This window comes from Astatotilapia calliptera, chromosome 10 (genome assembly GCF_964374335.1).
Source record: "Astatotilapia calliptera chromosome 10, fAstCal68.1, whole genome shotgun sequence".
NCBI lineage: Eukaryota > Metazoa > Chordata > Actinopteri > Cichliformes > Cichlidae > Astatotilapia > Astatotilapia calliptera.
Genome location: NC_137431.1, coordinates 15,226,791 through 15,251,483, shown reverse-complemented (window position 1 = coordinate 15,251,483; position 24,693 = coordinate 15,226,791). Strand labels below are relative to the sequence as shown.

Genomic DNA, 24,693 nt, shown 5'->3' with positions numbered 1-24,693 from the left:
ACTTCTAAAGTGTGTTTGCAGTATGGTATCAAAATTTCTCTAATGACCCCTTACCGGTATTTTTCATTCAAGGAGTCTATAAGTGACTTCTACTGGTATTACTCTGGGAAGGATGTCATCGATGAACCAGGCAAAAAAAATTTCTCCAAAGCTATGACAGTGGCAAAACAGATTTTCAACAGTCTAACTGAATATATCCAGGTAACACTGGAGCAGATCAGACCTTTATACAGATTGGATGCTTTTGCTGTTTTGCCTATAACACATAGTCTCTTATTTCAGGGTCCATGCAATGGCAACCAACAGTCCCTAGCCCACAGCAGGCTGTGGGATGCTATTGTTGGCTTTCTTCATGTCTTTGCCCACATGATGATGAAGCTGGCACAGGTATATACATATAATTCAATCAATCGAATTAATTCCAAATTAAATGTATTTATTTCTCTGTAGAGGTGAAGACAATGTTGCCTCTGTTCTGTAACATCATCAATTGACCTCCTGACCTCTCATGCTGCATTTTATTTTCAGTGACCATGAAAGAAAGTCAGTGGTAAACATAAAAGGTGTGATGCCCATTACATGTGAATTATACTTCTGCATCACATCTATGCTGTAACTTATGCCATAAAATGCAACCGCATTTTAACCCTACGCCACAACTTTCTGCCTAACCGGACGTGCGCCTTTCAAGAAATGTAGCTACACGTCTGCTGGATGCATACTACAACGAGTTAAATGGCGTGGAAGGTTGCAGTGTAGGGATAAATATGAGTTCCTGGTTACTACCTAAGTTAGGACGTAGATTTTCTGCATAAATCCAAATCAAGCTTCAGCTTTACAAAAAAAAAAGCTTTTGCTTTACACTGATTCTGTTTGTATAGTATGTTAAACTTTGGTACCCAGTGTAGACGTGGTATCAAGAAAATCTTTTTGAAGTACCTCCCCTGGTTTTATACCTTACAACGGTTCTTTCCTTTATTGCACATGAAAAAGCTCTGTTGTTGTAAACCTGACAGTAAACACATAAACTTTTCTGTGAAACAATTGACAGAAGCACCTTACAGTACACCTCAATATTACAGAAAATATTACAATTTCTAATTTCTTAAAAATTGATTTTATTTCATTATGTATTTGATTGGTCATTTTGGTCATATTTTGACATGTTGCCTAAGTATTAGTGTAAAAGATTAAATTATAATTTTGTGAGTTTCATGTGACTGCTTACATTTCAGGGTTATGGTATTATTTATGCAGGCTCTCCGTGACAATGGTTTCCCTTTCTGGGAGATCATTGTTATTTGACTACCTGCACTTTTTCCTGTTGTGAATTGCCTGGTGTAAAAAATAGAGTTCATCAGCATTAAATATAATACACATTAAGAGATTTAATAATAAGACTTGCCCAGTTGATTCTATACGATTTACTATTTTAATTTAAAACTATACCATATAGTTATACTTTAAAATGAACTTAAAGGTCAGTTACTTATTTATGAATTAAGTACTAAAAAGTTGGACTACTGTTCAAAACATGGGAAAAAGGGAACTGTAAATCAAATACTATGATTTAAAAAATTTATTTATAATATGATTTATTGAATTTATATGTTGTCCGACAAAGGAAAAGAAATGCTTTACAGAGAGAGTTCCTTAAGTCTTTCAGACTTTAATAAGTTAGAGAAACGTTCAACAGTCAGTGAAATAGTTGGTGTGTAAATAGTGTGTTAAATTTGGTGATTTCATCATCAACAGAAAATAACGGCATTAAAAGTTTTAGAGAATCCAAAGACATCTCTGTACACTAGAGACAAAGCTGAAAACCAGTCGTGTGGTGAAGATCTTTGGGTCCTTAAGCAGCTCTGCATTTAAAAATGTATCGGGTTATGTCATGTATTAGTGCTTCAGTGCTTAGGAGCAATGGAGTACAGGCAGGCCTCTGGTCCAAACCTGTGTGGTTTATGAAGGAGGCTGAAAACTGTTGAGTATCAAAAATCTCACACCAAACAAAAATTCTTATCTATACTTGACCACATAAATAGCAAACTATTGTTTATTGCCAGAGGTATGTTTAGCACCAGGAGTTTTAAATGAAATGTTATATAATAATGAGCATGATTTTTTTTCTGTGTTGCTTTGAATTATTATAACTATACACAGTGTTAAAGCGTTTTCTGATTGGATGATTTTTAAAATCCACAAAGCTATTTGTGATGCTAGTGCTATAAACAAAAGGTCAAAATATTTACATATGTAGACATTTCCATTCTGTTTAGTGCATTAATCCTCTGCAGATAACTGAGGCTAATAACATTTATCATTGATAGCTTTTGCATGCATAATCTTTTTAAACATGTGGCCAGATTAAGAGATGATCCATGCTTGATCTGTAAGTTCCCAGCTCAGCATATTTTAACAGATATTACGCACCTAAAAAAAATTACCTTACCATGTGCTTTTGCTCTTCAGCTGATAGTCTCACAGTCAGCTTCTCTGTTTTACATTTATCATTGTGTTTCAAAGTCTACATCAAACGTGTGCATTGTTTTGCTGTCAAATGAAAGAAAGCACACACGCAAAATGTAAAAAAACATATGTGAGTGTATTTTGTTTAACACCTGAATAATTTATTATTATTGAAATTGTCTTCCACATGGTCAATGCAGGGTAAAGTATGTATCTACTTTTTTATTTATTAATGCAGTATTGTGTTTACTAGTTTTTCATTTATTCAGTGTTGGTTTCTCTTATCAGGCTGTTTTATATCCACCTGCTTTAAACAGAACTCAGTAAGAGTCAGTATTTACTCAATGCTGATTACAGTGTATTTCCAAACAAAACTGACATACTAGCACGTTGAGTCATTTAAAGAAATAGAAAAACAGTTTGATATATATATCAGATTTTATTTTATTTTTTTCAGTACACTATACAGTGAACTAAACCTTTCTGTAGCACATTAGGCCTCATGAACAGCAAACGGTATATTTTCAGACACTGCAATAGTCTTTTTGTTTTTAGTTTTTACCCTATAAAGCGATTTTCAGAATTATGTTAGCACCATGAGTTTTAAAGTAACGGCCTTATAATTAAAAAATAAACATAGTTTATGCTTAGGCAGTTTGTGACAAAGAAGCAGGTGACTACAAAACTTCCTGAGGGAGGGCCTGACTTTTAACCTCAACTGTTGGAGTATACACTTTAATATGAAATTATTTTGTCTTTGTATATACACTTTAATGTGACATCTACTTCGTGTGCACACATTTAACAGAAATTACAATTTTTTAAACTTTTTTTTTTCTTTTTTCATTTACAGTGTGTTGAGCTGTGGCTTGTGTGTTGCTTCGATTTAAAATAACTATATATCTATGAATTTTTTTGTAGTTTTTCCTCTGTGCACCACCATAGTGCAGTTTACATCAAACTGGCTTTCAACTTTAATTCACTGGGTTTTACAACAATTTGGATTTACCTCTTGACGAATTACACAGTCCCGACTTTGTCTCAAAATGTACTGGATAATTACCTGACAAGCAGTTTTATGGCCAGGTGAGGTTTGGTCCTTCCCTATTCCATGACAAATGTAGGAGATATGATATCTGAAGTTGATTCAAAGTGATTTGAATCAAAGTAAAATCATCATTAGGGTAAAAAAAGTAAACATATCAGAGAAATAACATAATCCTTTAGGACAAATCCAAATCAAATCTGGTACAAACCTACAAAGAAGGAATGCAGTGGCGAGCTCAGCAACACCAAAAGGCCTGAGAGACCACAAAAGACAACTGATGTGAATGATGATAGCATTTCCTTATTGATGAAGAAAAACAACTTTACAACATCTAACCCAATCAAGAACACTCACAGTCAGTGCATTACTCCTAAGCTCTGCAATCAAGAGATGCCTTATTGAATGTAAATACAGAGAGTTTACAAGTGTTACCACTAGTTACACTCAAGAACAGTGCAACAGAGTCATTGTCTGTAAATTATTTTAATCCAGGTATCATAATCAATCGTTAAATGTTAAATTATATTCCTTAGTTCTATTACTTTTGAGTATCTGAGAAGCTGTGTATAAAAATGGTAATTCTCTGGGGTGGTACACAGAGGCAAAACTACAAAAATGGTATCTTTGTCCAGTAAATTATGGACCTAACTCTACATTTACACACAAGCTTCTGCTTTAACTTCTAATGCTCACTGTCATAGAAATGTAATATTCACAAAGGGGTACATGAGATTTAAGCACTGTTTTATCGCAAAAATGGGGAAAAAATTTTCACATTATGGCATCTTTAAAAACCATTGTTACGTTTTGATAAATTCTCTCAGCATGACGATTTGGTTCATTAACATCCTCCTTTGTTATGAATGTGATTGTATACAACACACAGTATTTTGAATGTCCAGTTCTTATCATAACAAGGTTTTGGGTTCCTGACACTTACAGTATAACTTGTGCTTTCAACTTTACCAAAGACTGTGTCTTTATGTAAACCTCTAATGTTTCAAGACAGTATTGTTGTCATTACTGTAAGGTCTTGTTCTTCTTTCATGGTCACAGGACTCCAGCCAGATTGGTCTGCTGAAGGAGCTTCTTGACCTACAGAAAGATATGGTTGTTATGTTGCTGTCTTTATTGGAGGGTAAAATAACTTTCTCATCACTTTTATGTCAGTTTTCATCTTTTTATCCTTTTCCAGTTTCAGGTTTTTTTAAATTCTGCTTTGTATTTATTCAGGAAATGTGGTAAATGGTACAATCGCTCGCCAGATGGTCGACATGTTGGTAGAGTCCTCCAGCAATGTGGAGATGATACTCAAGTTCTTTGACATGTTCCTCAAACTGAAAGATATCGTGGCTTCAGATGCTTTCCGTGATTATGTGACAGACCCTCGAGGGTTGATCTCAAAGAAGGACTTCCAGAAGGCGATGGACAGTCAAAAGCAGTACTCCCCCTCTGAGATTCAGTTTCTTTTGTCCTGCTCAGAAGCAGATGAAAATGACATGATCAATTATGAAGAGTTTGCCAGTCGCTTCCAGGAACCCGCCAAAGACATTGGCTTCAACATTGCCGTGCTGCTCACCAATCTGTCTGAGCACGTCCCTCATGACACCAGGCTACAGAACTTCCTGGGACAAGCAGAGAGTGTGCTGAACTACTTCCGTCCGTTCTTGGGGCGAATTGAAATAATGGGAGCCAGTAGAAAGATTGAACGCATCTACTTTGAAATCAGTGAGGTTAACCGCAGACAGTGGGAGATGCCTCAAGTAAGAGAGTCCAAACGGCAGTTCATCTTTGATGTCGTCAATGAGGGTGGCGAATCAGAGAAGATGGAGATGTTTGTCAACTTCTGTGAAGACACCATCTTTGAGATGAATATAGCCTCACAAATTTCAGAGCAGGAGGAAGAGGAAAAGGGGGAAGAAGAAGATGAAGGGGAAGAAGGAGGAGGTGAGGGTGGAGGAGGTGGGGAAGGAAATGGAGGAGGAGATGAGGATAATAATGGAAGGGAAGGTCCACATGAATCAACCTCTGCCTTTGTAGATTTTATAAACAGCATGTTAAGCTTCCTCGGCATTTTCACCTTCCGCAACCTTCGCAGACAGTATCGTAGAGTGAGAAAGATGACCTTCAAGGAGATTGTAGTGGCCTTGTCCACTTTTTTCTGGACCATACTGATGAGTATACTACACTTCATTTACAATGTATGCAAAGGTATCTTTATGATCATCTGGCAAACATTGTTTGGAGGTGGCTTGGTAGAGGGAGCCAAAAATATCACAGTCACTGAGATTTTAGCCAGCATGCCAGATCCCACCCAGGACGATGTGCATGGCGATGGACCAGGGGAGCCAAGGACAGGGGAGGAACAGGACACTGGAGGTGTAACAGATACTGGTGAGACTGGGAGTGGAGAGGAAGAAGAGGAGGATACCCAAGAAAAAGAGGGTGGGAGGATACCAGGAATGGATGCTCCAGGTGGACTTGGAGATATGGGTGTGGAGGCACCAGTTGAACCTCCAACTCCTGAAGGAACTCCCATAACAAAGAGAAAAATGGTAAGGAGTAGCTTGGTCTTCTCTATCAGTCGTTTGTGATTATACATCTACCAAAAATGTGGATAGAAAACATCAGGTCTTGTGCAGTAGATTCTTTTTTCTACAGGCACCAGAAGAGACTGATGCTAGTCAGAAACCACCAGAACCTCCTCCTGTAGAAGAACCTCCTACGGAGCCTGAAAAGGCTGAGTAAGACTCTTTAGTTGGTGTTGTGTCTATACTAATGTGCTTCAAGCATTTCCCTCTCCCTTCCATGGCTCTAAATCAGGTTATACCTTTTAGCCAGGACAATCCAGGAGGATTACAAAAAACAACTTTGAACAGTTTGAGGTTAATGATTATCTGAATGCACATTTTTATTAAAAGGGTTGGTTTTCATTGCATTGAAGCAACTTCCCGAGCTAAGAAAAAGATCATGGAAGTTTTAGTGCACCATGATTTTTAAATTGATGGAATGAATTGATATGACATTAACTCAAGACTGTTTATTTTTTAGTGCTGAAACTGGAGAGAAAACAGAGAAAGAATGTGAGAGCAAAGAAGAAGTAGAACCAGAAAAACCAAAGAAATCAGCAGCCAAAAAAGAAAAGAAGCTGAAAAAGGATGGAGGTTTTCAAATCTGGACTGAGCTGGAAACCCAAAGGAATAAATTTATGGTAGTATTTGTGTCAAAAGTGATTTTGTTGTGCAATTTTAATGTCAGTATCAAGTGATTGATCAGTTGAAGAATATTTATCTGTCTTTTATAGAACTATCTTTCCAGAAACTTCTACAACCTGCGTTTTTTGGCTCTGTTCCTCGCATTTGCCCTGAACTTCATTCTTCTTTTCTATAAGGTAAAAAGAAATATCTTTAATTTAATCTATCCCTTTTTTGCCTGGAAACTGGGATGAGTCTGTTTAATGTGGCTACTGTCTGTTCTTTGATCATTTTACCCTGTCAACTCTTAGGTGTCGGACAGCCCGCCTGAGGGTGAAGAGATGGAAGGCTCTGGACTATCTGAGGGAAGTGGGCTGTTTGAAGGGTCTGCGTTGTTTGAAGGCTCAGGCGAAGAGCTTGAAGGATCTGGAATTAATGGTGGAGGAGATGAAGATGAGGAAGATGTTCCAATTTATTACTATTTAGAGGAGAGCACTGGATACATGCAGCCTACTTTGTCCTTTCTTGCGATCCTTCACACAGTCATTTCATTCATCTGTATCATTGGCTACAACTGCCTGAAGGTAGGCTGGACACACGTCGGTAGGCTGACGTCTTTTTTGAAGCCCAGGTTGCTCTGATAGTTGCCTTCCTCTCATCTGTATTTTTGGTTCAGGTGTTTCTCATCTTCCTCCTAACAGGAAGGTCAGGACAGCATTGGGTAGCCAATCCATAACATTATCAGAAAACCCTGGTACTTCTGGTACTATGGATAGGTGTTAGGTGTTGGAAATCAGTGTCTTCATAAAGCTTGTTAGCAGATGGAAACATGAATTACTCCAAAAATTTCTAGATGCCTAAATTGACTTTGGACTAGATGAAACACAGTGGACCAACCACCAAAAACACCAGCAAATATCATGGTACCCCAAATCATCATAGATGGCAGAAGCTACACTGGACTTCACACAATACTGGTTTCTGTGCCTCTGCATTCTTCCTACAGACTTTGGGATCCAATTTCCAAATGAAATACAACATTTATTTTCAGCTGAGACAATTCAAACAGTTTACAGTTTTTTCTGAATGCTTAAACCCTAACTGTGATTCCTGTAGCACAATCTCTAAAACTATTCAGACTTATAGCAAAACCACTCACTGAGTTTGCAAAACTAAAAGCACAAAAACTGCTTTGCACTCAGTTTGCAATTTTGTAACACACACTTTGCAAAACTGTAGGCACAATTCACTGCACAACACTCAATTACCAAATTTCCAACACACTCCTAGCAAAAGTATACACATGTATGGCTATCATTAACACTAATTTGCCAACTGTCTGGCACACTTTCACATGTGAAAACTTTTTTAGATAATTTGTTCACTTTGCAATCAGCCTAAGCACTATAATACAGGTAAGCTGTGTGTGCGGAGTACAATGGAGGGAGCAGAAAGAGTGAGAAGTAGAGGAGGCCGAGGAAGAGGACGTGGAGGTGAAGAAGTAGGATGAAGAGGACGACAAGGACAAGGAGGAGCAAGAGGAAGACGAGGAGGGGGGAGAGGAAGATGAGGAGGGGGGAGAGGAAGATGAGGAGGGTGGAGAGGAAGGGTAGGAAGAGTAAGAAATAGAATTGCTGATGACATCAGAGCTACAATAGTGGACCATGTAATCAACCGTGGAATGACCCTGAGGGTAGCTGGCCAACGGGTCCAGCCTAACTCGAGCCGCTACACTGTAGCAAGTACCATAAGGACATCTTGACATGAGAATCGGTTAGTACAGTCACTTCGCACAAAGATTTGTAGCACTGCCATATGCCAATGAGAAACACACCAATACCATTGATGTAAAAATACTGAAATTGTTACTTTACAGAATTGCTAGATGACCAGATGCTGGGGCAGAGGAAGCATGTTCACTGCAGACCAAGTAACCCATATAGTCATTATGGCGATTGCAAATAATCCTATACTTGGAAATAAACACTTGTGTTTGTTTTGATGTGTTTGAATAAACATAAAATGATGGCTTGTGTGTACTGTTTGATACGGAAACACCATTTTTACGAAGGTGTGAAGAGTTAATCTAGCTGTGTTTGCTTTTGCAAGAGAACTACAATGTTTTGATTATTGGGTGACAGGTTTTCTTATTTGTGTGAAGAGTTTTGCAAAATTAGCCAATAGTTACAAAAAATGTGCTTAAGCAATCAGAAAAAACTGTAACTCTTCACACCTTCGTAAAAATGGTGTTTCCGTATCAAACAGTCACACAAGCCATCATCTACTAAGCACACAATGCGCCAACTGCACACTGATGGTATGAATACAAAACACATCTGGCTTTTGCTTTCTCTGTGCACAAGGTAGGCTATGTCAGTTTGAGCTCATACTTCTGTCATAGATCCATAAGCATAGAGGGATCCAAACTTCAAGTACTGGTGTTTATTCAAACACATCAAAACAAACACAAGTGTTTATTTCCAAGTATAGGATTATTTGCAATCGCCATAATGACTATATGGGTTACTTGGTCTGCAGTGAACATGCTTCCTCTGCCCCCAGCATCTGGTCATCTAGCAATTCTGTAAAGTAACAATTTCAGTATTTTTACATCAATGGTATTGGTGTGTTTCTCATTGGCATATGGCAGTGCTACAAATCTTTGTGCGAAGTGACTGTACTAACCGATTCTCATTTCAAGATGTCCCTATGGTACTTGCTACAGTGTAGCGGCTCGAGTTAGGCTGGACCCGTTGGCCAGCTACCCTCAGGGTCATTCCACGGTTGATTACATGGTCCACTATTGTAGCTCTGATGTCATCAGCAATTCTATTTCTTACTCTTCCTACCCTTCCTCTCCACCCTCCTCATCTTCCTCTCCCCCCTCCTCGTCTTCCTCTTGCTCCTCCTTGTCCTTGTCGTCCTCTTCATCCTACTTCTTCGCCTCCACGTCCTCTTCCTCGGCCTCCTCTACTTCTCACTCTTTCTGCTCCCTCCATTGTACTCCGCACACACAGCTTACCTGTATTATAGTGCTTAGGCTGATTGCAAAGTGAACAAATTATCTAAAAAAGTTTTCACATGTGAAAGTGTGCCAGACAGTTGGCAAATTAGTGTTAATGATAGCCATACATGTGTATACTTTTGCTAGGAGTGTGTTGGAAATTTGGTAATTGAGTGTTGTGCAGTGAATTGTGCCTACAGTTTTGCAAAGTGTGTGTTACAAAATTGCAAACTGAGTGCAAAGCAGTTTTTGTGCTTTTAGTTTTGCAAACTCAGTGAGTGGTTTTGCTATAAGTCTGAATAGTTTTAGAGATTGTGCTACAGGAATCACAGTTAGGGTTTAAGCATTCAGAAAAAACTGTAATCTAGCTGTGTTTGCTTTTGCAAGAGAACTACAATGTTTTGATTATTGGGTGACAGGTTTTCTTATTTGTGTGAAGAGTTTTGCAAAATTAGCCAATAGTTACAAAAAATGTGCTTAAGCAATCAGAAAAAACTGTAAACATTTCTGACGATGTCTCTAGTTCATGAGTGGCTTGATATTAGGAAGGCGACAGTTATAGCTCATTACCAAGCCATCTGTGTGTGGTTGCTCTCGATGCATTGACAGCAGCCTCAGTTCATTATGAAGTTCTCCCAAGTTTTTGAGTGGACTTTTATTTAGAGCTCTCTCAAGGCTTCAGTGATTGCAGTTGCTTGTGCATTTCTTCCTAGCACATTATCAATAATAGGCTTTGATACAGTGCACTGCAAAATATCAGCCTTCTCAGCACTGACCTTATGCAGCTTAGCTTTCCTGTGGAGGGTGTTGATGTTTGTTATCTGCAGAACTGTCAGTAGTCTTCTCCATGGTTGTTGTTGCATTTACTTAGCTAGTCTAGGAGGAGGCAGTAGTTTGAATAGTATTTAATTAAACATTATAATATGCAAAATTACATATAAGAATTTGAAATACTGGATCTCATGGTCTAAGGTCCATAATAATCAACACTAATGCTAAGCTAGCCAAGAACCCAGAGTGATGATAAAGCTGTGTTTGCTGACCCCAGCCCAGTAACTAGACCCTGAACTTCAACAGGTAACAAACAGATGAGTAGTCAGGCTGATGCCTCCATTACTACCTGTTCATGTTCTTACAGCAGAAATACTGTGGCGATGGCTTTAAAGTCTCTTGACGCTGGTTTTCAATGTTGCTTTGTGCTGTCAGCTTTGTGTTCATACCTAAATAATGAGATCATGTATGTGTCCTGTTAAAATCTCCCAATTCTTTTAATCTTTGGGCTGAAGGAAGGACAATACTCAGTGTATAAATGCTCAATCAACAATCATTTATTTCCATACAATTCAACACTTAAGAGCATAAGAACGTCCGGACGGGAGAGATGCTTGCAAAGGGTCACAGCATGTCTCAAACTGGTGGAGGGTTACTCAAGCTCTTATAGCCTTTAGTGGCCCCCACCTAGTTGTAAAAGCCTAAACATTCACATTCTTTCTCTGTTACGGCACCTAAGTAATGACCTCGGCTCCCTGTCTTTCTGCTCTCTGTTTCTTCTATTATCGGCACAAGGTCCTCTGCACACAACATTCTCTTCATGATTCAGCAGTATGAAATGTCAAGAAACAGTGTAACACATTCACAGCAGATCAAGGGTACAGGGTAATGCGCACCTGTCTAACAAATCCAAAAAAGGTCACATTCTTTTAACTCAAAAATATAATGGAAACTAAGCTACATACACAGCACCCAATCTAGACTAAAGGATATTATATGACCTACAGCAGTTAACATAATTCAACTACTTTAACTACAGATATAAGATAACATATGATAACAGAATAATCTCACAGTCCTCATTAGGATTGGGATTTGTGTTGGTGTATGGGGCTGCATGTTGTTAGGTCTGCTGTTAAGTAGTAATTATGATCCAGCACATTTCAGGTCAGAGAAAGCAAAGTAATATAAAGAGTAGTATAATAAATAATTTTAACTTGGGAGTAATTAATTATACTGCTTAGCAATTGTGGTGACTCTCAAAGCAAAGTCAGAGAGAATCGAATGAGAATCAGAAAGTCGATAATGGAAAAAAAAATGGAATTGCTAAATTTTTATCAATTCCCATCTCTATTTCTTCATAAATATTGACAGATTTTGATAAATTGTATTGAATCATCCGCATACCTCAGTGAAACAGCACTTGCTATTGTTTCTGCCAGATTCCCCTGGTTATTTTTAAAAGAGAGAAAGAACTTGCGAGAAAGCTGGAATTTGATGGCCTCTACATCACTGAGCAACCTGAGGATGATGACATCAAGGGCCAGTGGGACAGATTAGTCCTGAATACACCGTACGTAGATACAGAAAACAGCTTTTAATAGTGAGAAGCAGGCTCACAAGAAAATTCTGAAAAGCTTTTTTCTTTATGTAATTGACAAATGATCCTATTTTCCTGCAGCTCTTTCCCAAACAACTACTGGGATAAATTTGTCAAGCGAAAGGTGAGTTAAGATTGACTCAAGTGGTCTTAACTTTGAGCTCAGTACGGCATGTTCACATGTAATGGCATGTCCATGTCCAGGTTCTGGATAAATACGGAGACATTTATGGAAGAGAAAGAATTGCTGAGCTCCTGGGGGTTGATTTAGCTTCCCTGGATGTGAGTCAACAACATGAGAAGAAACAGGAAGAACCAGATAACTCTGTGTTTGCATGGTACCGTATACAGTCAGATGCACATTTGGCATGATTTCTGAAAACTAAAACAAGCACATTAAAGAGAATGTTGTCTCTTTTAGGGTGACTTCTATTGACATCAAGTACCAGATCTGGAAATTTGGTGTGGTGTTCACAGATGGTGTAAGCAAACCTATATACTATATCATACTATACTATTTCTGCACTACATTGTACTAAATTATACTTACACATCTCTTTGTAGACTTTTCTTTATCTCTGTTGGTACTTGGTGATGTCTTTGCTTGGGCATTACAACAACTTCTTCTTCGCCTGTCACTTGCTGGATATTGCGATGGGTGTCAAGACTCTTCGCACTATCCTGTCCTCAGTCACACACAATGGCAAACAGGCAAGAGCAGGAAATACTCACTTGCACTAATGTTGTTTAAGCTTCACTTTGCTCACTCTTCTTTCTTCTTCTCCCTGCTAGCTCATGATGACAGTGGGCTTGCTGGCTGTGGTGGTGTATCTTTACACCGTAGTTGCCTTCAATTTCTTCCGCAAGTTTTACAACAAGAGTGAAGATGAAGACGAACCAGATATGAAATGTGACGATATGATGACTGTACGTGATTGTGGATGATAAACAAACTTTGTACTTCCTCTCTCAACTTTGCCACTCCCCACATTTTTTTTTTTTACTTTACAGTGTTATCTGTTCCACATGTATGTGGGTGTCCGAGCAGGCGGAGGCATTGGAGATGAGATTGAAGACCCAGCTGGAGATGAATACGAGCTTTATCGAGTGGTCTTTGATATTACTTTCTTTTTCTTCGTCATTGTTATCCTGCTGGCCATCATTCAGGGTATAGAAAATCCTCTCCTGGGAGACAAATCCTTCATTACTCATCAAATGTTATAATTGTATAATTGGTTTGAACTAAAAGTAAAGAAACACAATGGGACAGTGTGAGGAACATCTGGATTACTGTTGGCACAGAAAAGTGATTTTAGGACACGTTCAGATTTTATATACATGTGTGATGATTGTGTTATTGTGTACTGCAGGTCTGATCATTGACGCCTTTGGAGAACTCAGAGACCAACAAGAGCAAGTCAAGGAAGACATGGAGGTACAGTCGTGTTCAGTGTTTATATTTTTCACACATTTATCATGCCACATTGACCACTGTTTTTTTGTGCAGACGAAATGCTTCATATGTGGCATTGGAAGTGACTACTTTGATACAACGCCGCATGGCTTTGAGACTCACACTTTTGATGAACACAACCTGGCCAATTACATGTGAGTGCCCCTCTTCTGTCTTACCTTGTATACAGTTAGGTCCATATATACTTGGACACTGACAAAAGTTTTTTTTTTTTTTACCTATTTCCTAAAACATATTTGAGTTATATTATGGGTGTGGGCATAATGTGTAGACTATCTGCTTTCACTTGAGAGTATCAACATTTAAATTGAGTGAAGGGTTTAGGAGTTTCATCTGTTTAGCATGTACTACTCTCTTTTTAAAGGGAGGGTGTCAAAAAAGTAATTGGACAATTGACTCAAAGGCAGAGGTGGGCAATTCTTTCGTTATATCAATATCAATCAAGCAGATAAAAGGGCTGGAGTTGATTTGTGGTGTGGTGTTTGCATTAGGAAGATTTTGCTTTGAACAGACAATATGTGGTCAAAGGAGCTCTCCATTCACGTGAAACAAGCCATTCTTCAGCTGCAAAAACAGAAAAACCCATCTGAGAAATGACTACAATATTAGGAGTGACAAAATCTACAGTTTGGTACTCCTGAGACAGAAAGAAAGAAAGAAATCACTGGTGAAGTCAGCAATGCAAAAAACCTGGACGTCCAAGTAAGACAACTGTTGTGGATTATTGCAGAATCATTTCAATGTTAAAAAGAAACTCTTTCACTCCTTCCCAGGACATAGGCGTATCAATATCCAAGTCTACCATAAAGAGAAGACTGCATCAAAGCAAATAAAGAAAGTTCACTGCAAGGTGCAAGCCACTCATAAGCCTTAAGACGGCTAGATTTGACTTTGCTAAAAATAGCTAAAAAAGGAAGCACAGCTCTGGAAAAACATTATTTGGACAAATGAAACCTTTACCAGAATGATGACAAGAAAAAAGTATAGAGAAGTTGTGGAACAGCTCATGATCCAAAGCATATCACATCATCTAAAACACGGCTAAGGCAGTGTGGGCATGCATGGCTCCCAGTGGCCCTGGGATGATGTGACACAGGACAGGACAGAAGCAGCCGAATGAATTCGGAGGTGTTCAGAGACATACTGTTTATGTAAATCCAGCTAAATGCAGTCAAATTGATAGGGCAGCGTTTCATAATACAGATGGACAATGACCCAAAACATATAGGCAATGCAACCAACCAGTTTATTAAAGCAAAGAAGTAAAATATACTTGAATTACCAAGTCAGTCGCCTGATCTTAACCCAGTTGAGCATGCATTTCACTTGTTGAAGACTAAACTTTGGACAGAAAGGTCCACAAACAAACAGCAACTGAAAGCTGCTGCAGTAAAGGCCTGACAGAGCATTAAAAAGGAGGAAACCCAGCATCTGATGATATCTATGAGTTCAAGACTTCAGGCTGTCATTGCCAGCAAAGGGTTTCCAACCAAGTATTAGAAATTAACATTTTATTCTCAGTTATTTAATTTGTCCAATTACTTTTGAGGCCCTGAAATGAAGGGATTGTGCTAAAAATGCTTTGGTTTCTCACATTTTTATGCAATCTTTTTGTTCAACCCACTGAATTAAACCTGAAAGTCTGCACTTCAACTACATCTGAGTTGTTTCATTTAAAAGTCATTGTGATATTGTACAGAAGCAAAATTAGGAAAAAAGTTGTCTCTGTCCAAATATTTATGGGCTTAACTGTAGTATATCTCTACATGGATGCACAAATAAGAAAATATTCACAGGATCTTTTTTTTTCAGGTTCTTTTTAATGTACCTCATCAACAAAGATGACACCGAGCACACTGGGCCGGTCAGTCTGAAGGTTTTTATTACAGTTTTTCTTTAGTTAGTGTGCTCCATTCAAGGCCTCACATTACCTCTTGTGTTCTTATATCGTGTCTTTTCAGGAGTCATATGTGTGGAAGATGTACCAGGAGCGCTGTTGGGACTTCTTCCCAGCTGGAGACTGTTTCAGAAAACAGTTTGAGGATCAGCTCTCTTAAAATATTTCCTTCAAATATTTTACAAATGAGGTTGTCATGTCATATCACAGCAAACTGGAATTGTCTAGAAAAATCAAGAAAATCCTGTTTGTGAACTATTAAGATGACTATTAATAAAAACTTTAATAATTTCTATGGATAATTAGGAATAAGAAGGGATAAGAATTTGCCCTAGAAGGGAAATTCATGCCAGTCTTTTTGTAAAGTTTAGTCATTTAGCTACTTATTTGTAAAGCATTGCCTCTGACACAAATTTAGAGAATTTATGGATTTTGCTCATTAGTTTTCTAATGTCACTCACAGTTAACCTGTTTCAAAGAAAGCAACTTACCAGTTAATGTGCAGTAACTCAAGCAGACTACCACACATATCACACATGCATATTAATTGTACTTACATACTATTCAGTCTCAATTATATGCTTTGGTGGTTGTGGCATCATTGGAACTTTAGCATATTTATTTGTTAGAACAGCTGATTTTTTCCAGTTTTAATTTCTTCACATACTACAGTATTTATGTTGAATTTTATTTAATGTTTTTTCCTAAATTAATTTAAAAGTCTGGGATAGTGAAAACATTAGAGTACATTACATTAGGGTAAGCTTGACTGTAATATCACTATTAGTTGATCTTGGACTTGGCATTAAACAGTATGTGTAATAAAGATGAGTTTGATCAGCAGTGGCTCGAGTAGCCTTTGTTATTGTATTTAACACAATTAATAAACACACACAAAAATGCAGCAAGCGAAAGCTGCAATTCAAAAAGAATGAAAAAGACGGAAAAATTAAAACCAGGTTAATGTTCACTTCAACCATTTTTAAGCTTTTAAAGTTTTTTATCAAGCACTTCACCATTCATTAGACAGTAATCCTCTTTAGCCTGAAATGATAAATGCATTTATTCGCTGTCACTGAATCCCCAAGTGTGCATCCCACCAGTTAACCTTTACTCTAACTATTTTTCAATGGATGCATTTTACTAGATTATATAATAAAAGTCGATTAAAGGATAACATTTAGATTATTTGTTGGCAACTTTGCAAAGTCATTGCAAGTTAGTTTGCATTTCAGCTACTAAAACCAGCTATTTAGTGCGCATGCGCCAACCAGCGTGCAGCCTGTTACAGTCGCTCCTGCTTTTCTCTTAGTTTAGCTCTTTTTTCTTACGTATTCTTTTTTTTTTCTGACTTGTATTTTCCTCCGTTTTCTATCTCTTACTAAAAAAAAAAAAATAATAATAATAATAATAATAATAATAATAATTTCCCCCAGGGATCAATAAAGTATTCTGATTCTGATTCTGATTCTGATTAAAACCCTGGTAGGTTCCAATAAACCTACAATTTTTTTAAATGTGGACTTACTTTTTTTAAGTAAATGTAAGTGCAAAAAAACTATTGTCTGATTAGACACGGGTTGATAAATATTCACAGTTTAAGATGACAATGCACTAAATTGTCCCCAAACCCCCCCCCCCCCCAAAATGTTATTATTTTTATTTTCATGACAGCAACAAAACCTCTGGTTGATTAATTATATTGTTGGCTTACTATTCATGGTGTGTATTTAATAAAAGAAATGGATGTCTGGTGATGGTTTGATGATTTAAAATGACTTTCAGTTGTAATATCCATTTGGTGTATGTAAAAGCAAATGGGTATTAAAAACAAACATTCAAAAACAGTCGAATCATCCTGATTTACACAGTATCTCTGCACGCACTACAGCACTCTTTCTCTCATCACAACCCATTTTCATACCATGCTGCTGAACTTTGACTCTGTGGAGCATCCCAGCTGACTGGGGATTAAAGCTGAGCATTAAAAACTCACATTGAGCCTCATGTGCTTTTTGGCCATTCTGTGTGCAAACATTTCTCTCTCAGCCCACTGGAGTCACACATCGACTGTAAACATGAACATCTCGGGGATACATCAGGGCATGCTCAGGATGTATGGTGAGTCGGATCTTTACTTCAGGTGTGGATCTTTCTAGCGGTTGGTATGTGTTGCTTTTTGTAGGGCTTACGGTAATTTTCCAGTTTGTTGTGTACTTTCTGTCATGCTATTGCAAATGCAGATTTTGTTTATATATATTTATGTATAATTTCCATCATTATCTCATGGCATGGAGATGGTGTTAAAAAAGGATGATAAATAGGACAAGTTAGCAATGCTCTTGAGTACAATTTTAATAAGAGAAACCTATCAGTCTTCTCATCTTTGTATCCATTAGCAACCATATTATGAGTTTTTCTTCAAATAAGTACAGACGAATCTATATATACATTGTTTCACTCAAGATCCAAAGCTGTGACAAATGCTGATAGAAACATGACCTAAAGCTGTAGTTTGAAAAAAATGCTAAAAAGATGCTTAGACAGTTGGTATTTTAATACCCATATGTTGTTTACCATTTGCATATAGAACAAGTAAACACAAAGTGTGCGTGCGATTACACTATATGATGTGCACACGGTGGTCAACAGGATCTGATTCATGCTTGATCCCCCAACCATCTGACTGCCTTTAATCTGCTGGGATGATGGAATGACACAGTGTTCATTCTTTAATCCACGTGTACAATGTTCCCTCTGCTATCTTGATCACTCTCAGTATCCTCTGGGGGTTTTGTGATTCTGATTGGAATTGTTTATCACATTGTCATTTTGTCAACAAGCATTTTCTACACAATGACTTTGACTTTTTCTCTGCATTTCTGGTTCAGGTGGATTTATTTTCAAACAGTGGAAGAAAAGATTTATCCTTATAACTGCTGAAGGCAGTCTCCTAGTGTGCCATGATGCATCATCCCCTCCCAGCCAGCTGGTACTCTTGCAAAACAGTTGTGAGGCGATTGTGGAAGGCAAGGAGATCTTGGACCTACCTAAATTACCCTCTGGCGGGGGCAGAGATTGCTGCTTTGCTCTGATCCTGCCCCAGAATAAGTATCTGCTGCTGCTGGCGGAAACCTCTGCAGAGTGCAGGTGTTGTGGGGCTTTCTCTGCTAACTCTTGGGCCTTGTTTTAGATTAATGCTGCACACATTTAAGTTTAATATAACAAAGTTTGAGTGGTTTGGGGAATATGCCTTTTTGACTATTTTGAAACATATATGTCAGGTGAAAGACACATTAGCTACACATTCCAAAATTTCCAGGTATTCCATTGTTGTACATGAATTTGCATAAAGGTAATAACAATCGCTTTTTTCACTTTCAGCCAGTGGGTGAACGTGCTGAAAAAAGTGAAAAAGGTAAGTTAATAACATATTTATATTATTTATAATTATGTGTAATAATTATTTACAATAATGTTTACTATGTTCACCATCTATGTTTACCATCATTATTAATAATTGTAATTTGTTATCAAGCAAAATAGATGAACTTGATCACATTAATGAAAGAAAAATGATGTGATGCCCCATGTCAAAGAACATGGGGCATCACATCATGCTTTGTATGGCAGATTGGTCAGAGTAGCCATGGTGACCCCATCTACTTTGGTGCATACCACCTATCAAACCTTCTTGCAGACTATTTACACTCCTGGATGCTGCAGGATTTCCTTAGCCACACTGAAAAAAATGATGAGAAACTTGAAAAAGAGTTCAATGTGCTGACTTGTCCTTAAAATCCCCCAAATCGGGATTCCTGAAGTCAAGTATGTATCTGCAAGTGCTGAAAAAACTAGAGCTTAGAGATACGTACTGAAAGCGCCTGCTAGGGCACCTGTGCAGGCAGTCCATGTCACAACGGTCAAAGCTTTTAAAATTAAAAGGGAGACCTACACAATAGACATGTAGTTTAAATGTTTCTGCCTGGTGTATGTCATTGCTATTCATTAAATGTATGTATCAAAGAGATGTTTCACATAAAACAATGAATGTAGACCACGGGTGGGCAATCTCAGTCCACGAGGGCCGGTGTCCCGGCAGGTTTTAGATGTGTCCTCGAACCAACACAGCTGATTTAAATGGCTAAATTAGCTCCTCAACATGTCCTGAAGTTCTCCAGAGGCCTGGTAACGAACTAATCATGTGATTCAGGTGTGTTGACCCAAGGTGAGATCTAAAACCTGCAGGGACACCGGCCCTCGTGGACTGAGATTGCCCACCCCTGATGTAGACCTTGTAGTGGTGTTAGAAAGAAGGCTGTGAATCACCAGAGTCAGTGGGGCGAAAAAGAAAAAGTGTGAATATATTTTCAGAGAAATCACTATTAGCATGCAAAATCATATTTTCTGTACACACACAGACTATACACTACACTATGGACTCTTTGGAAATTAGATTGATTGATTTACATAAAGAATGTGCTCTGCGCTTTCAGATAATCTTTTAATCCTTAGATTTTTTTTAGTGTTTTAATCAGTCGATTAATTCATTTCTTTGAATTCCTGGCAGACATTGTGTTGGGAACATTATTTTTCTTTAACAGCATCTCCATTTTCTTTTCCACAGAGTCTCTCATCACCTCTCAGTCCTTGCAAGCGACATCAGATGCCACAACCACGTATTACTCTCCGAGATCTTGTGCCTGAACAAATCCTGGATAAAGATCCACCAACTCCACCTGTCAGCGACACAGAGTCATCCTCCCCTGGGCCAATGACTGGCGCTTCCCCGAAGGAGAAAGGTGAGCACTGGTGTTTCTTCTATTTTCATGTAAAAAATATTGCATAGATAGTTTATTAAAACATGTTTTTCAAACTGTTCATTTCAACAGGCAGGAATTCTTCCCGTACTAAGTATCATAAAGGAGGTGCATATTCAGCAGGCTGTTTGCGTCACGGCACTATCAATAATGCCCAAGCAATGAAGGCAGTTTATCTGCTGATGGGAGGGGCTGCTGCTTCCTCTGCCATGGGTTATTTAGGCACATGCTCATCTTCTAATCTGGAAGCCAAAGCCCCGGATCTGCCACTCTGCACAGATTTCTCCAGCATGGGACCAGCAGGAGGGTACCACACTGGCACTCCTGCACTCGACTCTGCCCACTTTAACAGCTTTGACTTTGAAGTGGCAGACTCTGATTTTGACGCTTTTGATTGTGGTGGATTTACTTTCTAATAATCTGCTTGTTGGAGACTGTGGATACAGATATATTTAATGGTACTGAACAAGTTGTTCCCACATATTTTGTCAAAATGACAAAACCATGTGAGGATATTTTATTAAGGGATAAATAAAATAATCCTGAATGTCAGTCAGTAAACCTGCAATAATAGCATTGTTGCTCGTGGGTGTAGTGGCAGTGAGTGAGAATTCAACACTGACACAAATGTGATGTGCATTTAGGCAATAATACTGAGGTTCATCATTTTATTGTTGTGTTATTTTGTCACTATCATTTATCATAAAAAACATCAATTACAGCAACTTTAATAACACATGTGACTCCATCCTGTGGAAGAATATTATTTGCTGTTTTGGTTTAAATGTTCCTCTGTGTTTAATGGAGGCTCTGGATATTATGGGCACTAATTGAAGACTGATAGCATGATACACTTAAGTACCATTTGTGCGTAGTGTTGAAAGAGTCTTAAAAATTATGTAATAACCCAGATTGGATTAAAATCCATCTGTAATAGATACATTGACCAAGGACAAACTACTAGAGCTCCTCTTAATCTTTTTTCAGGTACTGTGTTCCTTTCGAACATTCAGCTGTTAATTGTCCTTGGATTTATGTTACATTCAAAGTAATTCTGTCTGAGTTCATTTCCTTTAAATGAATAAAAGCTTTGTGTGGAAATGTGTTCTACTTGTTCTCTTTGTGCAGTTAGTTACTAACCACCTAAACTGAATTTCTTGCAAATACTTTTAATAAAGAATATCCATTTTGCATTCAACTGAAACCAAATTAAATTGAAATTAAGACAAAAAAAGGAGCAGGGAATGAAAAAAGACAATAAACCTCCCACTGACTGGCAGTTTGGTAATACCTGAACTAAAGCTATGTCAGAGGACACCTGATGGTGTGACACATCAGGCAGGAGTGAGGTCCCCGCTCACAACGTGCTTCTTATAAGTTATAACTAGAATAATTTAACCATTCTACGTATGCAATACATAAAGTATATACAGTTTCTTCAGTAATTTGTGTTGAAAGCTAAATAACACATATTAATTCTTTTTTGTTAATACTGTTAATACTTTTTATCATTACATAGTTACTAAAGTAACACAGGCACTAAAAGTACATTTTTGTCCATTATTTTCTTTTTTAGTTTAAAACGCTTTTAATAAGAAGCATTAGGTAACAAAACTAGACTTCTTCCTATATATAGTGTAGCTTTGCAGTGATGTGACTATTTTTGAGGTAGCTTGCAAAGCTATGCTTCTTGAGAAAAATAGCTTTAACGCTGTTTGGTAACTACTGTAATGCATGGGTCACATCATCACTCTTTGAATTTTCTCTTGTTCTCTTATTTAAATTAAATACAACAGACTGTTTTTTTTTCACTGTGGCTGCTCACCAATCAAGTCACTTATGAAGTGAAATCAAATTCCTTCTATTTGTGTAAATGCATGCAGTCTTAATCACCTTCCTGGCACAGCAGCAGCTTAAGACAGTCATAAAAGCCTGTGTGTGACTTCACTGATACCCTTATAGGCCCATATAGAGCCAAGGTTCAAGAGAGTTTGTAATTAACACTGTTCTTAATATTCTCTCTTTGTTCATGCACTAAGTTGGGTTTTTTTAAAGTTAAAAAAAAGTAACTAAACATTATCAGTACCTCTGTCCTACTTGCAGTGGAGTGAAATCTGTGAGTATTCTCCACACAAGGTCAGTCAGGTTTTCAGCATGTGCTTGGAGTCTGACAAACTTTCCACTTGTCTCTGCTCCTGTTTGTGATATGAGCCCAGGCCACAGCCAGGGTGAGAAGAGTGTCCAGCTTAAGAACAATATCATGCCTCTGTTTTTTTAAGGGTTATTTTTTTCTTGGTGGAAATTATTCTATGTGCTTACAGTATAAAAGTATGAAAGTGAGTGTTAAGTCTTAAAGTAGTGTTAAGTCTGAGACCATGGTTCACTGTTGGAAAACGGTGGACTGCTTCCTCTGGGTTGTGAGTGAGTTGCTGCCTTCTAAGAGGCCTTTGGACAGGTCGACCAGTGAGTCACTGAAAACTGTCACAGAAAGGATGCTGAGCAGGAGGCAAGGCTATTGATTTAGCGGTCAATCTACCTTCCAAACGTCCACTTTACTAATTAGGTCTGGAGGGATTCTTTAAACACTTTACCTGGCTTTGGTGGTTGGACCCAGCCTCACAAATAGTCCATGGATCTGGCACATCCACAGCTCAGGATAGAGCTGCTTTTCCTTTGCTCAGAAAGAGTTTGACGAGATGGCTCAGGCGTCTGATTAGAATACCATCTGGGAGACTTTCTTTTGGAGGTTTTCCAGGCATGACCAGCTGGAGCTGTAGATTGCTTGAGGGATTACTATGTGCTCAAGTTATGGAGCAACTGGAAAATCCTCCCCAGCAATGTTTCCAGCAAACTGAAATCTATTGCTGGGGAGAAACGAGAGACCCCTGGTGTGCCCACCTAGTCTCCTGCAACTGTGAGCGGACCTGGGAAGACTGGAAGAAGATAAAAAAAAAACGAATAAACAAACTATTAACTAATCTAGTCCCTCAAATATTTCAAAATAAAGGTACTTTCATTGTGAACCAATAAAAACTATTATTTACAGTTGCTGGTAGCAATCACAATCTTTTTTTCTTTCTTTTTTAACAAAGTTAAAAAGTCACAGAAGAATCAAGATTCAGGTCTTTAAATTTTCTAAGCCAGCCATACAGTCATAAGTCAGCCAGGTTAGCTAGAAAATTAGCCTGCATTTAAAGACATCTAAGGTTTAGCTTACTAATTTAGCAGCACACGTGACCATGGTTTCTTGACGTCTACAAACAGAAATATCTTCAGAGAGAGGTTTGGGCACTTATAAACAGTATCAGTATCACAGCAGTCTGTGTAACTTAGTACACAACAAAATAGACACTATAAATAACAATAAAATGTCTAAAACCACCACCAAAAACAAACATAGCAAAGAAAGCAAAGTTGGTTGCTAAAATCTCTAAAACAAGACAGAAAACGTGAAAATGATATCAATAAAATCATTTTCATGACAGAAAAAATAAAGGAATCATTTTGATGATCACCACTGCAAAACCAGTTAGAGGCCAGAAGGCCAGAAGGCTTTTTTCTTTAAAAAAAAAAAGAAATTGTTGGAGCCTGAAAGCTAACAAGATGTGCAACTGTCTCTCCCCCCAGGCTGTTATACTAAGGACTCGTTTAGCCCTTTTGACAAACTCTAGAAAAGAGTGAATGTGCACACACACACATACACACTCATTCATGAATGCTGAATGCTGTGTACATTTGTAAGTAAATATTGCCTTTTTAAGGTGTGTAATGTGTAAAGTGACAAAGAAGAGACGTCTTGTTTAATCTTAGGATTGTACTGCATGTGCGAATTTACATTGTGTAATCACATATGTATAATACCAGTAATATAAAGGTAATATAATATGAAGTAATATAATAACATAATATAAATGACATATACTGGCTGAACAAGCATTGGCAGAGGTCTTTTTCATTCACATCCTTTTTTCTGAACATACAATAACAAAATTATTTTATTATTTTAGAGGCTTGGCATTCAAGTAGTGCTTAACAAATTTATTAGACCGCCTGTCACAAAAACAAGAAAACAAATCTTTTACAAATGTGTCAAAAACTTGTTTAAAACTAAAAAGTTAATTTGAAACATCTTAATTGAAATTGCAGCAACAAAACATAAATATATATTTTTAGCAATTACCAGTGCTGTGGTGGTCTTTTAAATTTGTTTAGCACTGTAAAGTATGACAGGAGTCTATCTTAAAAGAAATGTGTCAATAGTCATATGCAGCTTTGCTGACAAGGACAGTCTTCTTGGCAGCCAGTTAGAGCCTACAAAATACAAAGTCTTGTCCTACAGCATTCTGAGGAAGTATTCCAAGTACAATACCCCGCACCTGTTTACTTATATCTGCCCTCATGATGGAAATGTAAATTTGT

At 37.8% G+C, this 24,693-nt stretch overlaps 2 protein-coding genes across 2 annotated transcripts in view; both read left to right on the top strand.

Annotated features, from left to right (window-relative positions):
- Nucleotides 1-16,297, top strand: part of LOC113030006 (ryanodine receptor 1-like) — a 55,318-nt gene extending 39,021 nt beyond the window's left edge. Inside the window, exons 89-107 of the mRNA XM_026180999.2 lie at nt 73-201; nt 283-387; nt 4,571-4,652; nt 4,748-6,069; nt 6,176-6,258; nt 6,566-6,725; nt 6,819-6,905; nt 7,020-7,292; nt 11,926-12,056; nt 12,165-12,207; nt 12,288-12,421; nt 12,505-12,565; nt 12,648-12,794; nt 12,876-13,010; nt 13,095-13,251; nt 13,454-13,518; nt 13,591-13,691; nt 15,370-15,421; nt 15,519-16,297. Coding sequence (XP_026036784.1) covers nt 73-201; nt 283-387; nt 4,571-4,652; nt 4,748-6,069; nt 6,176-6,258; nt 6,566-6,725; nt 6,819-6,905; nt 7,020-7,292; nt 11,926-12,056; nt 12,165-12,207; nt 12,288-12,421; nt 12,505-12,565; nt 12,648-12,794; nt 12,876-13,010; nt 13,095-13,251; nt 13,454-13,518; nt 13,591-13,691; nt 15,370-15,421; nt 15,519-15,614 — 3,363 coding nt within the window. The 3' untranslated portion in view covers nt 15,615-16,297. The remainder of the gene's footprint in view (nt 1-72; nt 202-282; nt 388-4,570; nt 4,653-4,747; nt 6,070-6,175; nt 6,259-6,565; nt 6,726-6,818; nt 6,906-7,019; nt 7,293-11,925; nt 12,057-12,164; nt 12,208-12,287; nt 12,422-12,504; nt 12,566-12,647; nt 12,795-12,875; nt 13,011-13,094; nt 13,252-13,453; nt 13,519-13,590; nt 13,692-15,369; nt 15,422-15,518) is intronic.
- Nucleotides 16,298-16,917: 620 nt separating this feature from the next.
- Nucleotides 16,918-21,379, top strand: LOC113030008 (uncharacterized). Its single transcript, XM_026181009.2, has 5 exons — nt 16,918-17,575; nt 18,346-18,604; nt 18,839-18,872; nt 20,082-20,256; nt 20,347-21,379. Exons 1-5 carry the CDS (start codon nt 17,461-17,463, stop codon nt 20,688-20,690), a joined length of 927 nt encoding a protein of 308 aa, XP_026036794.1. The 5' UTR covers nt 16,918-17,460; the 3' UTR covers nt 20,691-21,379.
- Nucleotides 21,380-24,693: the final 3,314 nt, after the last annotated feature.

Bases quoted from the DNA above. Each gene is read 5' to 3' on its own strand.
- LOC113030008 (XM_026181009.2), top strand. From the start codon at position 17,461: ATGTGCTTTTTGGCCATTCTGTGTGCAAACATTTCTCTCTCAGCCCAC. The intron at 17,576-18,345 runs GTGAGTCGGATC...TTTCTGGTTCAG, and splicing joins GGGCATGCTCAGGATGTATG to GTGGATTTATTTTCAAACAG. The intron at 20,257-20,346 runs GTGAGCACTGGT...TCATTTCAACAG, and splicing joins CGCTTCCCCGAAGGAGAAAG to GCAGGAATTCTTCCCGTACT.